Source organism: Camellia sinensis, unplaced genomic scaffold, assembly GCF_055761805.1.
Source record: "Camellia sinensis isolate YWXY unplaced genomic scaffold, ASM5576180v1 Unanchor12, whole genome shotgun sequence".
In the NCBI taxonomy this organism is placed as follows: Eukaryota; Viridiplantae; Streptophyta; class Magnoliopsida; order Ericales; family Theaceae; genus Camellia; species Camellia sinensis.
The window spans coordinates 4,413,430-4,428,332 of record NW_028128998.1 but is presented as its reverse complement, the minus strand read 5'-3'; the positions used below and the strand labels follow the sequence as shown (position 1 = coordinate 4,428,332).

General features: G+C 33.7%; 2 protein-coding genes across 11 annotated transcripts; both read left to right on the top strand.

Annotated features, from left to right (window-relative positions):
* Positions 1-1,954: 1,954 nt before the first annotated feature.
* Positions 1,955-9,602, top strand: LOC145814644 (photosynthetic NDH subunit of subcomplex B 3, chloroplastic-like). Its single transcript, XM_082911617.1, has 6 exons — positions 1,955-2,096; positions 8,289-8,350; positions 8,478-8,588; positions 8,860-8,916; positions 9,256-9,318; positions 9,480-9,602. The coding sequence occupies exons 1-6, from the start codon at positions 2,039-2,041 to the stop codon at positions 9,600-9,602; spliced, it is 474 nt and encodes a 157-aa protein (XP_082767743.1). The 5' UTR covers positions 1,955-2,038.
* Positions 2,660-7,427, top strand: LOC114278038 (uncharacterized). Of its 10 annotated transcripts, none has more exons than XR_014358035.1 (9): positions 2,660-3,412; positions 3,770-3,944; positions 4,187-4,368; positions 4,455-4,538; positions 5,165-5,246; positions 5,481-5,954; positions 6,198-6,344; positions 6,960-7,108; positions 7,316-7,427. XR_014358035.1 is itself a non-coding variant. In XM_082911685.1 (9 exons), the coding sequence occupies exons 2-6, from the start codon at positions 3,888-3,890 to the stop codon at positions 5,489-5,491; spliced, it is 411 nt and encodes a 136-aa protein (XP_082767811.1). In that variant the 5' UTR covers positions 2,660-3,412; positions 3,770-3,887; the 3' UTR covers positions 5,492-5,954; positions 6,198-6,344; positions 6,960-7,108; positions 7,316-7,427. The 10 variants fall into 10 exon arrangements, 7 of the variants coding, with proteins under 7 accessions (XP_082767811.1, XP_082767808.1, XP_082767809.1 ...); XM_082911685.1 differs by having other exon boundaries at positions 4,187-4,363; XM_082911683.1 differs by having other exon boundaries at positions 2,672-3,007; positions 4,187-4,363.
* Positions 9,603-14,903: the final 5,301 nt, after the last annotated feature.

Sequence of the window (14,903 nt, the reverse complement as noted above, 5' to 3'; positions counted from 1 at the left end):
TCGAGCGAGCCACTCTGGCTCGACCCACCAGACACGAACCCACTCTCGCTCGAGCGACCAACTCCTCGCTCGAGCGAAGGTCCAAAATTCTGGGCAGCAACACTATGCTCCCGAACACAACCAACCTGTAACAAACCTGCCTAACACATCCTATAACTCAAATATGAGGAAAAAGGAATGTAAACACGATAATAACCAACTATCAACATCCACGGACACATGTCCGGATCACAGTACAACAAGGGTAAACCCGGGATCGCTATAAAAATAAAAGTGAAACAAATAAATTTTCAATCTTAGTAACTAAAAAAAAGAGAAATTTTTTTTAAAAAAATCATTAACTACAAAAAAATATATATTTTAACAAAAAATAATTTTTTTTGACGACGGCAACCCTGTCGCAAAAAAAAAAAAGAAAAAAAAATTAAAAGACATTATTTTATTATTTAAATTTCCTTTATGACTAAAAAAAAATTTTATTTTTTATTCCCCTCCAACAAAAAATCCCCAATCTCTTCTTACCCCCCCTCTCTCTCTCTCTCTCTCTCTCTCTCTCTCTCTCTCTCTCACGCGTGCGCGCAATCGACGGCGAGCGGCGTCGGAGCAGCCCTGTTGTGAGGCCGACTCGTCACTCGATTGTTTGCGAGGCTGCTCCGAATAAGAAAGCCAATTCGGCTACGAAGAGAGCTCGTCAAGCAGAGAAGAGGCGTGTCGACAACAAAGCTCGGAAATCCGAGGCGAAGACTCGGATGAAGAAGGTATTTTATATGTGGGTTTGCTTGTTTCTTAATTGTAGACTAAAGTGGTATTTGATTATGTTGAGTTTTACAGGGTTATTTCAGTTTTGAATTCATGTTTAGGCTTCTTGATGATAATGTATTGAATTTGCTTTTGTGTGTGTGTGTGTGTGTGTGTGTGTGTGTTGGGGGGCGCTTGGGGAAGTAGATTATTGGGGGTTTTGGCTCATTTGCTTTATGCAATTAGAGTGATTGAATAATTGTGCATTTGTTATAATGATGAATTGTAATTTTGGTGGCTTTCCTTTTGCTAAAAACTTGGATCTTGAATTTGTTATAAGGGGAAGGAAAAGTAAGGGGAAAAGAAAGGAAAAGGAAATGAAATGAGAGAAGCTAATTTCTTACTTTTGTTTGGTTGGCTGAGAAAATTACAAGAAATTGAATAAGCATTTGTTTGAAAATCCTTTTTTATTTTTTATTTTTTTTTTAATTTTTAAATTCTATTGCTCGATTAGCTCAGATCTAGCTCTGTTTTTCACTTTCCATACCCTTTTTTTTTTTGATAAATATGTATATGCTCTCTCTAAATGGATAATTCAATATTTAGTTGGATAAATGAAAGTCGAACTAATAATTCGGTCGAACTAATAATCTTTCATATTTATCAAATGGATTTAATTGATTTTTACTTAATGCATTTAATTTTTAGTATTGAATTAGGTTATAAAATATTACCTCAGTTGACATTTGACTCTTGTAATGGAATTAAATGAATAAGAATGAAAATTAGAGTTTTTAATAATAAAAAAATTAAAGCCTAGGTTATTTAGATTTCACTTAACATTTTAAAATTTAAGTCATGACAACTTGTGAGCACCTGAATTGAATTGAAGAGTTACTACACTCCATCTATACCTTCGCATAGGGCAGAATCAAGGGTGGAATTAGAAATTATACTTAGGAGGGGCCAAGGTAGAAATTTCACTCTCTCTTTGTTCTTTCTATATACATATATACTGGTACTGCTCCATATATATATATATATAGTGTTGATTCATTCAATATCTTATATATCCTGTTCATATCTTGATTCATTCAATTTATAGTGTTGAAAACACAAAAAATAGGGGACATTAATTTTGTTAGTGTTTTTTTTTTTTTTCTTTTAATTTGAATTGTTAAATTTACATTTGGTGTTTTGTGAAGGCTGGAGATTGAAAACTTTTGTTATCTTTCTTCTTGTTAGAGTTTAAAACATCAAAAGAAATGGAAGTCAGATCCAAATTATACCAAATCATGGTATGACAGAGGTGCAAAAATTTGTCAGGCTGAAAAGTTTAGGAAGGGTGCTTGTGAAAAGTAAGTGAAAGTTGCTTTCTTTCTCTTTATGTGTTCTCTATTCTTTTCATTAATTTTCGCAATGGCTAGTCATTGACACGAAGATGTAATCAATATAGATTTTAGTTGTAGAAGAGTTTCATGTAATCTGCTTGTTTCAGTACCAAGGTTTAAACTATGGAGGTTCTACCCTGCCTTATGGATGAGAACTCTGCCTTAGGGAGGGAAGAAGAGGTATTGGTGGGATGGGGATAGTGTGGCTGGGGTTGGTTGTGGTTAAGATATTTGTGTTAAAATTTTCAAGATATTTGTGTTTCTCAGGAGCTCTGTACGACTTTTGAGTCATACAACGCCACAAAGTTTTTAATTTTTCTTATTCACACAAACGTCATATTGAATTTTTCTATTGTTGACCTTCGAGTCGTACACCCCCATAAACCCTTAATTTATCTTATTTTCACACATCATATTGAGTTTTCTTATTGTTTTTTAGTACCCATCATGTTCTGTTAGCGTCCTAAACAGAATAAATTATTATTTTTCAACATGGTATTAGATTCTAACACATGGATATATAATCATGAATATATATATCTATATAATAAGGCAAGAGGCTTTTTGAAAATGTATAATTTGTCTTAGAGATACATTTTGATCTAATGGTCTGTATCAACCCTGGTATATATCAATGGCTCAAATCTATGTATTTCCCGCACAAATATTTCTCTCCTGCAACCTTTCACCTACCTACGTCTTCTCCCTCTTCCCTCTTTATCTCTCTCCCTCTCTGTTCTCACCCACTCTCATCCCCATTCCCTCTTTATCTCTCTCTCCCTCTCTGTTCTTCTTCTTTCCTACCCTCTCTCTTCCGCTGATCTCCAGTCTTCTACCTCTCGAACTCGGCTGTATCTCTCCCTTACGCTGCTCGCAAGGTAAGATTTCTACCTCTCCCTTCTATCTCTGTTTGTGTTTGCCTCTCCAGTCCTCGAAAACTTATTCTGCCTCTCCAGTCCTCTCTGTCGGGAATAGGTTATTTTATAGTTTTGTTTTACGGCTATTTTCTGTTATTTTAGGGCTATTTTCCAATGTTTATTCTGGGTTTGCAATCCTCTCTGTCAGGTGAACAGGTTATTTTAGGGTTTTGTTTTATGGCTATTTTCCGTTATTTTAGGGTTTTGTTTTAGAGCTATTTTCCATTGTTTATTCTGGGTTTGTAATCCTAACATTCAGGCTGTAAACATGTTATTTTCGATTGTTTTTTTAATTGTTGTTTTGATTTTGAAATCAGAAATTACGAAGAGGTGTTTTTCGGATGATTTGTTGTTTAGTAATGTTAGGTAAATTATTGTGTTTTGATTGCATTGATTATATACGATTACACCATTTTTGGAAATCCATTGATACAGATGGGATTAATCTTGGTTTATGCTTATAAGGTGTAAATAATGAGAGGGACTAAGGTGTTTTAGTGTGAAAATTTTCTAAATTATTATTCACACCATTTCGCTTCGTTTCGTTTAATAAGCTAAAGCTTACTTATTAATTGGTCCAGTCAAAATTGTTCAAAATCCCTCAGATGTTAGAAACTTAAACTGGGGATTCAAAAGTGTTTTAGTGTCATGGATTTTCAATCTAAAGTTGCTCAAAATTCTAATGTTAACAAGCTTTCTAACTATTTGATTGTAATTTGTCAGTTCATTACATCTAGAAAAGGAAAAATCAGCTGTTGTTGTTGTTGTTGTGGCCAAAGATGATTTAGAGCATTTATGTTGACTTGTGGAGGAGAAAGATGGTGGCCCTTCTTGGATTCAGATGATGGATAGGTCTACACCCAGTTTGAGCTATCAAGCTTGGCGGAGAGATCCTGAGGTAATGTTTTTCTTTATCAATGTTGTTTTCTTTTGATTCACTAAATTAATACTAGAATGAAACCAGTGGCACTTTGTTTGTGGGAGTGAACAGGTAGTCACTACTCCATTCCGTACTACCCCTACTTAGCTATATTGTTGCAGGTCATGTAATGTAACTCACTTGTTTATTTATGTTGGTTTCTTCATACTACTTGTGGTTGATTACATCAAAATCTTCATGGCTTTTTTTCCTTCTTCCAGAATGGGCCCCTGCAATACCGTAGCAGGACAGTCTTTGAGGATGCCACTCCTGAGATGGTAAGGGATTTATTTTGGTATGATGATTTTCGATTGAAGTGGGATGACATGCTTATACATGCTGAAACTTTGGAAGAGTGCCCCAACACGGGAACCATGGTAGTTCGGTGGGTACGCAAGGTAGGGCGAGAACTCTCTTTTTTATCCTCTTTAATTCTAATGTTTTGTAATGTTTTCTTTTTTATTTTTCCTTCTTTCTTTTTTGGCACAGTTTCCCTTCTTTTGTAGTGATAGGGAATACATTATAGGCCGTCGAATTTGGGAATCTGAACGAGCATATTACTGTGTTACAAAGGTATAAAGAACAATGTACTATCCTTCTCTTTAGATCATACTCATATCCGTTTTGTACATTTTTCTAAAAATTTTGCGATGAGGCTAGAAAATTACCAGACCATTATTTTATTTTATCTCTCCTCTCAATGGGAATTAGCAATCTTCCATATGGTGGTTGTTTCTTTGATCTGTTTTTAAGATAAGAATTATTTGATATTTTAATTTTCTTGGTGTATATGTTTTTGAATAAAATGTAGTATGGCTGTGAAAGAAATTGTTCTTGAATAATTTCAGTTGTGTCGTAGTGTTGAAATTTGAAAATAACATAATTAGTGTCAAATCATGCACCCATAAAAAATTAATTTTGTTGGGGATATGAGATATAACAGTAAATTTTAATACCCTTGTAGTTAATTTTAATACCCTTGTAGTTACCTTTCCCCACACCAAGTGCTATTATTTTACAAATGCAAGGAAGATTGCTTCCAGTGGCAGCTCGAGAAACACATTCAAAAACTTAATTTTTACAAACTATATATATAGAATTCTCCTTTTTATTATTGTGATCAATTTTCTTCCTAACAGCATATAGTCCCAGGAATTAACTATTTTATTCTATATATATATTTTTTTGGTATGTTTCAGGGAGTACCCTGCCCCTCTGACCTGCGGCGCAACAAGCCAAGACGTGTTGATTCATATTATTCAAGTTGGTACATACGTGCAGGTACTTACAGCCTCTTGCTATACATATTTCACTAAATTTTTCATTTTAATTAAAGGACTTAATTGTTTGACATATGCCTTTTTCAGTATTTATGCTACTACCTAAAGTATAGCCCTTTAGAAATCGAGTTTTTCTGAAATGAGAAATTACAATTGTACTACCTCAAATATAAACACTTAATATTTCTGGTCACTGAACCTCTCAGTAAGATCTGTATTTTTGGATGTTACTTAGTTGAATCATAGAAAGGGGATGGTCAGCTGACTGCATGTGAGGTGTTACTGTTCCATCACGAAGAGATGGGTATACCTTGGGAAATTGCAAAGCTCGAAGTCCAGAAGATTGACCCTGGCTTGCGCGCGTAACAGAGAGAGAGAGAATCTGGCGCTTCATTCTCACGGTGCGCTTTCATGGCTCAGGTCAACACCAAAGTTAGTGCAGACTTCCTGAGATCCTTGGAAAGCACAAGTGGTTCATCAGAGGTTGAAACCTCGAATTCATCTGAGAAGCCCTCAAGGAGGAACATGCCTAAGTTTCTATTCGTTGGTGGGACTATAGTGCTTGCTTGCAGTCTTGACCGAGGGCTTTTAACAAAGGCAGTTATATTTGGAGTGGCCAAAAGGTTCACAAAGATTGGTAAGAGGAGGTGATTGGGATGTTTTGACATATGTGTACCAAGATGTCATGGAAGACATGTTTTTGCAGCGAGTAAGGAACTATTTTTTTTTTTAATTTATAAGATCTCCTTCCATGTCTTAAATATGTGGAAGGTGTTGTATTCTTTTTTTTGAGCCATGAAGCAGCTACAGTTCGGGAGAAGAGATAAGATTGAAAAGTTGTATTAGATGAAAATGAAAATCTCATTGAAGGATCTTATGTTGCAGAAATAACAAGCAGATTCAATTGCTTTTCTTTCATTGATTTTTCTCCCATGTTTTCTTTCATTGGCAGGTTCTTAAGGATGTGATGCATGGAGATTCTTTGCCTTTCACTGAACATCAAGAATTATTGGATGCATTTGTTCGAGTTCATTTCCATTCCAGTTTGAAGAAATACAACCGCGTGGAATGTTGGGGCCCACTTAAGGATGCTGCACAGGTACTTTAACCCGCGCACGCATGACTAAAATGCCCTTTTCTTAGCAACCATGCCTTACCAAGCTAGCACATGTTTGTTTGTAATGTCACCCTTTAATAATCGATCAAATTACAACCAAATGCAAATTCTATAATTTCCATAAATGATCCTGAGCTGAAATTTCATTTGAATTTGATCATATAAGTTAAGTTGATTTATCAAACCTTTTCAGGGAAGACGAGGAGATCAAATCAGCGGTTTGTTAAATTTAAAAATGTGTAATTTATCTTAGAGAGCATGGCCACATGTGAGTGGGAGTGTTAAGGATACAAATAATGAAGTTATCCATACATCTTGATGAAGTTACTCCTTTCTCTAACAGCATAAGCTTTCAATGTGATGGTAGTAAAACTTGCTTGGTTGTAGCAAACAAGGAGACTGGTTGAGGATTTTTTCTGTGTCTTTACTTACGGTAGACGGTTTAATAGGATTAGGTAGTTCTTTTGATTTGCTACATCGTGTTTTTGTTGAGAGTGAAGTGGCCTTTGATATGACAATAAATAAATGCTTTCCTAAGCTTTTATGCTTGAAATTCCTTTACTGAATATTGGCTGTGAGCATATTTTCTTGCTGTAGGTGCGAACAATTTGATTCCCACGGAAATTGCACTTAAAATTGCTGAGAAAATCAAAGCACGTGAGAGGTTTGCAGCTTATATTGTTATTCCGATGTCGCCAGAAGGCAATCCAATAGGTGCTGCTACACAAAGGATTTTATTTTGGCATGTAGGAACCAATTATGACTTCAACGCATAGCATTGTACTTCTTCATTTTAAAGGCAGCTTTAGAGATGGATAACTTTGTTGCTTTTTTTTTCATTGGATTAATATTTCCAATGGGAAATCAAAAAATTCTATTAATCTGCCTATCATTGTATATACTGCAGAAGGATCAATTTTTGATTTTGAAATTATCTCTCATTTATTGTACAGAACAAAACAATGAAAATGATGTATGAGACCATTTACAAGGCTTTAATGGAGATTGGGCTTCAAAATGAATACACCCCACAAGACTATTTGAACTTACGTTCACATTTGGAAAGCACTGGTGTGCATTGTTTGTTGTTTGGTCTTAAATTACAGATGATTGGTTGGTGTGCATTGTTTGTTGTTTTGTTTTAATTAAATTATTTTAGAATTGTAGAGCGCTGGCGTGCATTGTTTGGTATCCAATTTTAATTTTTTAGAGTTGTAGAATATTAGCTGTTGTGCATTGTTTGGTTAATTTTATTTTATTATAATTGCAGAACATTAGGCACGAGCATTGTTTGGTTAATTTAATTTAATTTTATTATATAATTTTAATTTTAATGATCATTATAAATTTTATATGTTTATTCCTTAATTTGCATTAAGACTAGGGAGAGTTGTTAATTTACATTTGAATTCTGTAGATGGTATGGTACAAGCAAACATATTAAAAGTTCTTTAAGAAGAAAAAATGTTACAGACTCCACATGTTTTAACATGATACGTATATAAATTACAAATATATTTCGATCTCAATATTATTTATACCGTGCCTTTAGGCACGGGCATACACTAGTATATATATATTGTATTTGTGTGTATATTCTTCTCATTTGTTTTTGTTCTCTCTAATAAACCAGCCTGGATTTCAATAGATTACCCATAATTCTATTACGCAACTGTTTTTGTTCAAAGCTGAATATTGTTTTTCAATTTAAAGATCGACATAAGAAGAACAAGAAGAATCAAAACCCAATAATTTTTACCTCGAAAGGTATCCCAAAAGTGAAGGAGTATAATGTAAATTTAAATTTGTGTAACATGAACTACATCTAAACTGATGTATTCCGCACATTTTCTAAGTAATTTTCCGAATAATTTTTCCAGGTACGTATTGTTGTTGAATTTGAAATGTGTTGGATCTATCTCTCAGGAATTAATGGAGGCATGGAACCACCTGAGGAACCACCTGCTGTCAATTTTGCATTTGTCAGTGTAAGTTCATATGTTGCATTTTTAATTCTAGTATCTACATGTAATTTCTTTTTTTGAGGAACTATTAATTTATGTGCTATGTAGGTGTGCAATGGAAGTTTGCTAATGAGTTTTGTGTTTTTTGAAGTCTGTGTTGCTTCCTGATGGAACACCGGATGTGCACTTTCGAGTAGCTTGTGGTGGGCAGAAACTTAGGGACATTATGTTGGATTCTAATATTGAATTGTATGGACCATATGTAAGTAAGGCCTCCCTCTCTCTTTTCACATTCTGCAACTACATTAACAAGTTTTGAAAGTGAAGAAAGGCTCAATCGTTTTGTTTTGAAAGTGAAAAAAAAAATGATTAATTATACCCACTGTTCCTATAATTTGCCTCTTGTGTCCATTTTGTCTTTGTAGTTCATTATATCAATTTTGCTTGTCAATTTATTCAAAGTGATACACTGAAAGTGCAGTGTTTGAGCTAATGAATAGCTGAAATATGGTTTATGCGTTTTGAATTTTCAGTCCAGACCTCTGCTAAATTTTGGAGAAGGAGGAACTTGTGGGACATGCATTGTAGAGGTGAGTTATTGATTTCGAATTTATTATTACTAACCAAGCAGAGTCCTAATCATAATTCTTAAAAAAAAAAAAATAGCACAAAAAAGTAAATGTGTTGCCAAGTAAGATGAATTTGAAACACACATTGATTTTTTTGCGCACGTTTCTATAAAGTTGTGCATGTAGCATTATTACTTATAAAAATGATGTTATTATCACTGACATCATTTGGGTATAGTTTCATAATTGTTGGTGCAATCTCACGTGGAAGGTTAAGAAATGTGACAATGCATCACTTGTGTTGTGATGGTTTTTTATTTTTTATATTCTAAAGATTTTTTATTTTTTTGTCTTTGTTAGGTTGTTGAAGGGAATGAGCTACTAAACCCTCGAACAGACAAAGAGAAGGAAAAACTTAAAAGGGTATTTAACAAATCATTTGCAGTCATCTAAATATACCACTAAAAATATATAAAATAAAAAAAAACCTTTAATTCTATGAGTCTATGATGTTTGTGTTAGTTTACTTGGTTCGGCAAAAAACGTGTCTAATGTTTGTGCTAATTGTACACAACTAATTGCAGAATCCAAAAAATTGGAGGCTTGCTTGTCAGACTACAGTTGGAAAACCAGATTCGAGCGGCTTGGTTTGTAGTCCATTGTCTTCCATTTTTAATGAATTATTTGATTTTAAAACTTTAGTCTAAAGTGTATCTTATTTATTTTCTAAGAAAAAAAGATTTTCAAAATTTCACTAGATATTATTATAATTATTTTTATTTTATTTTAAATATAATTGTTGTTTTTGTTCTGTAGGTTGTAATCTAACAACTGCCTGAATGGAAAAGGCATGAATGGAATTATAACAAAGAACCTCCTTCAGAATCAGAACCCTGAGATTCATTCATTCATTCATTTAATTATGTACTTTCTTTTGTTTTACTAACTATATACTTAAATTTATGTAAATCTTCCTTTTAAAGAAAATGCACACTAACTAAATCTTTGTTTTCTTTTGCATCGGTTATTCTGTCATCGCAAATAGTATTTATAGTAGCTTAAGAGTGAACAAACAAAAATGTTAGACACAAAAATCACTTTTTTTGGGAAGTTCTCTTGTCGCCAAAGTTCTTCAATATTCCATTATTTCTCATCAATTTTAAAGTATTTTGATAATGTATATATAGGGACGGAATCCAAATTTCATCATCAGAAACGCAAAAAAAAAAAAAATTTATTATATCATATATACAAGCACATATATTTATCTAATATGATATATAAATTATTTTTTATTTTATTTTATTATTATTTTTTTGAGACGGCAGCTTACTCACCGTCTCAAATAGGGGTTTTTTGCGACGGCAGTAATGCTGTCGCAAAAGATAGGGCATTTGGTTGAAAATGATGACTTTTAGCGACGGTGTAATTTGCCGTCACCAATAGTACTTTAGCGACGGCAACAAGTGCTGTCTCAAATAACCCTTTAGCGACGGTACTTGTGCTGTCGCAAATACCCCTTTTAGTGACGGCAAAACAGTGTCGTCTCAAAAAAAGTCAGATTTTCATGCGTTAATGGCGACGGCATTTTTCCGTCGCAAAAAGGCTTCTTCGCCGTCGCAAACCAAAGGCGACGGCGTCATACCGTCGCTAAAGCCTTTTTGCAACCCCCTCTATTGCGACCCCCCACGTGCCGTCGCAAAAGGCCACTTACAGTCGCAAAAAATCTTTTGAGACGGCGTTTTGGGTATTTGCGACGGCATTTTACCGTTGCAAAAAATCAATTTTTTTGTAGTGTATTTTTTAAAATTCGGTTCGATTCGGTTCGGTTCGGACCGCGGTCTTTTCATAAAATCCATTAACCGAACCGTTTTTACGGTTCTCATATTTCTTAATCCGAAACCAAACCAATTCTTAATAGAACTGAACCAAACCGTATGATTCGGTCTAGTTCGGTCCGGATTACCGGTTAAACGGATTTTTGAACAACCCTAGGTTTTAATTGTGGCCATTGTTGATGGGTATTTCCTCTTGCTCTGTTTCTTACTCATACTTGATTGGAATGCAAGAAAACAAAGAAAGAACATAGAGTTGGGGTTTGGGTTTGGGTTTGGGTTTGAGTTTGGGTTTGGGTTTGGGGTTAGGGGTATAGTTAGTATTAAAATGGGGGTTCAAAGAGAAAATGAAAGGTTTCATTTTGTTGAGTGGGGGGTTCAAAAAAATGGGTGGGTCAAAGTAATTAGGTGGGGGCAAATAGTAGCCCTCTTTATTTATACATGTAAAATAGAAAAATCCAATATCTATCTATACCTATTTCACTATATGTAACTAATCTATGTCTCTATTTTTTTTCTCCGTTAGCCATCATCACTATCTGTAACTAATCAAACTATATTGAGGTGATGCTAATTTTTTAACAAAAATATAAAATAGATGAATCAATAGACAATATAGAAAGATTGGAAATGAAAGAATAGTGAGTAAAGTGGAAGTTAGAATGGGCAAGATTTAGACACGAATTTATGAAATTTACATTATTATTTTGCAAGTTTGAAACAAATTTCACACATGAATTTTATCCATTGTTATCTATTTCATGCTTTCTGTATTTTTATTTTTAACCTCTCTCATTTTCGTTTTACTCATAATACATGATATTGTTTGCAAAAATACACACAAACAAATTCAATAAATTAAAAAAGAAAAAAAATACAACCATATTTCACACGAAGAAAGCAAAGATATTTTAAAAAAATTAAAAACAAATCTACAATTTGTTATTTGAGTTTACAATTTTTTTAATTTTTATATTAAAAAAAATACACATAACAACTCAATTTATTTATTTTGAGGTTTTTAGTTTAAAGTTCACTACAACAAAAAACACAAACGGCGACTAAAAAAAAAAAATTCGTCGCTGAAAGTGCATGAAATGGCGACTAAAATGGAATTAGTCGCCGAAAAGCAGGGTTTTAGCGACTAAAAGAGTATAGTCGCCGAAAAGCAGGGTTTTAGCGACTAAAATGAAGTTTAGTCGCCGAATATAGGGTTTTTAGCGACTAAAGTTTGTTTCGTAGCCAAAAGTCACAGTTTTTGGCGACTAAAATACTTTAGTAGCGAAAAGTTATGGTTTTGGCGACAAAAAACAGGTTTAGTCGCTGATTATAGCAGTTTTGCCGACTAAAAACAATTTAGTCGCTGAAAGTGGGGGTTTTGCCAACGAAAATCCATTTTAGTCGCCCAAAGTAGTGGTTTTGGCGACGAAATTTTTGTTTAGTCGCCAAAAGTGCTGATTTTTATTTGAGGACTTTTTTTTTAGCGACAAATAAATAATTAGTAGCCCAAAATAATACAATTAGCGACTGAAAAATGGTTTTAGTCGCCAAAAGTCGCCTAATTTTTTTTTTAGAAAATGATTTATTTTTTGACAAAAATTATATTGAATTAAAAAAATTATATTTATAAATATTATTTTGTATTAATTGCGGTTAATATAGTATATAAATAATATATATTGCATATATGATCATGAGATGATGTACTGGCATAGTGGAGGGAGTGTTGTGCAAAGGGTTTGGCGTGTGCAAAGGGTTTGGCGCAAGTTCGAAACCTGTTGGGAGCAACAGCGGAGGCAAAAAAAAATTTTTTCCTGAAAATACTTTCAGCGACTAAAATGAATGGTCACTAAAGGTATAAATAATAAAATAAAAATGAACTATTGGCGACTAACAGTTTAGTCGGCAAAGGTATAATTTCCAATAAAGAAATTGACTATTGGCGACGAAATCTTTAGTCGCTGAAGACATATATATTGGCGACTAACAGTGTTTTAGTCGCCAAAGGCATTCGCGACCGTTTATAGGCGACAACACGGGCGACTAAACTTTTTAGTCGGGAAAAGTGAAATTTTGACATTTGGCGACTAAAATAGGACCTTTGGCGACTAAAAATTTAGTCGCCAAAGGTGTTTTTTCTTGTAGTGGTTCCTGATATTAAGATTTTATAAAATCAAAGACATGCAAAATTTTCATAATAGTTGAGGTCCCTTAACATTTTCACAAAGAAATTTTTAGTACAGAGAAATTTTGAGCATAGAGAACTTTCGATTCACAGAGAAAAATCAGAGTGAATGAGAATTTTTTGTGTTATGATCATAGAAAAATTCAGAGAATTGTCACAGAAAAATTTCAAAAAATGAAGAATAGTGATAATGATAATAGCAAAAAATAGTAGATTTTTTTGTGTGCTTATTTTGGCTTTTTTATTTATTTTTTAGATTCTTCTACACAAGGGGGAAAAAATTGACATAATTTTGAGAAAATATCACTAAAGACCAAAAAAAAAAAGAAGAAAAAAGAAGTGTCTTATTTGGGATTTCCCATACAGCTGGCATTCTTTTCAACTATATAATTTAGGAGGGTCATTTTCATGAAATTCTAAAAAATTACTTAATTTTTTGAATTTATTCCATGAGATTACAAAGTACACGAAATTATATATATCTGGTTACATATTTTTTTAGCTATGTTGCGAATTTTTATAATAAATTTATCAAAAATAAAATTATACGTTTTGTAACAATATTGCATATTTTTATAGTAATCTTACACTTAAAATACACAAACCAAAAGGATTTCGATTTTTAAAATCGTTTGTGTATGTAAACAAAACTTATTGTGTGCGCATTTTTTTTTGACCAAACAAAGGTGTGGGAACGTGAAAAACATTTGAAAGATAAGGACCCAAGATTCTCTCCAGTGATATTTCTAATAATAATTCTTGAAATAGTGATTTAAGGATTTGTTTGATTAGTAGAATTATAGTGTAAGATTGGAATTGTTAGTTTATGGACTCACATTTTCATATTTGGTTATATGTTAATCGAATTGTATATATGATGAGCATTCAATCTCATGAAATTGACAAATTTTTAATATTAAAAGGAGAGGGATCATATTCTCAGGCAAGAAAAAAAAATGAATACATAAAAAATAATTATCTTACTAATATAATTGAATAACTAATCATATATTAATTCATGAGATTATTAATGTCTTTGCTGTGAATACCGCTAATCAAACAGGGCCTAAGAGTGGTTGTAATAAGGGTGATGTCAAATGCACTTTTTCATTGTCACGAAATCTCTGGATTTCACTTCACACCTCACCTTTATTCTATCTTCTTCTTCTTCTTCCCTTTGAGTTCTAAATGTATAGACATAGACCACCACCAATGGGCCTGTGTTGTTGTTGTTGTTGTTGTGGCTGTACTATTTATTATTATGTTGCTGCTCCTGCTGTTGCTATTATCACCTTTTTCACAGCCTCTTCACCCTTCAACAATGCCCAGCCTCTATCTTTATCTCCATCTTCATCTCCATCTCCAACAGCGAAGTTATCTACTTCTTGGATCAACGACCCTCAATTTACACCCAATTTGATGACTTACAACTGGCACCTGCCCTTGACCGATTATTCGATGGCTCAGCCCCACAATTGGCCTGTGGCTTCTATTGCCATACTTAAGAAATTAATGCTTCATGCCTCTTTGGTGTTGTAATCTTCGACAGCGTTGATTATGGCACGATAAATGAACCGGAACTAGTTTGGTCTGCTAATCGGAACGACCTGTTTAAATTCACTCCACCTTACAATTCACTAAATATGGAGATTTGATCTTGGAGGACTCCGATGGCACTTTTGTATGGTCTACCAATACCTCAAGAAAGTCCATAGTCGACTTGAAATTAACCGAATTGGGAAACTTGGTACTTATTGTGCAGACGTTGGTTCCTGGGTAGAAGCTCACCTCCAGCACTGCATCCAACTGGAGTCGCGGTTTGTATTCTCTTACAGTTCAGGATTACAGTTTATTGGCTTATGTGGAATCCAATCCACCCTTGCCCTATTTTGAATCATATTTATTTTTTTATAAATTATGTCAAATTCGAGAATGGAAGCTTCAACAGGCAGCTAATCACTGCTGCATCAACATCATCACCTTAGTTC

Excerpts from the sequence above, each read along its gene's own strand:
- LOC145814644 (XM_082911617.1), top strand. The coding sequence starts at position 2,039 with ATGACAGAGGTGCAAAAATTTGTCAGGCTGAAAAGTTTAGGAAGGGTG. Across the intron at positions 2,097-8,288 it reads AGGAAGGGTGCTTGTGAAAA|GAATTAATGGAGGCATGGAA; the intron begins GTAAGTGAAAGT and ends TCTATCTCTCAG. Across the intron at positions 8,589-8,859 it reads TTGAATTGTATGGACCATAT|TCCAGACCTCTGCTAAATTT; the intron begins GTAAGTAAGGCC and ends TTGAATTTTCAG.
- LOC114278038 (XM_082911685.1), top strand. The coding sequence starts at position 3,888 with ATGATGGATAGGTCTACACCCAGTTTGAGCTATCAAGCTTGGCGGAGA. Across the intron at positions 3,945-4,186 it reads CTTGGCGGAGAGATCCTGAG|AATGGGCCCCTGCAATACCG; the intron begins GTAATGTTTTTC and ends TCCTTCTTCCAG. Across the intron at positions 4,364-4,454 it reads TAGTTCGGTGGGTACGCAAG|TTTCCCTTCTTTTGTAGTGA; the intron begins GTAGGGCGAGAA and ends TTTTTGGCACAG.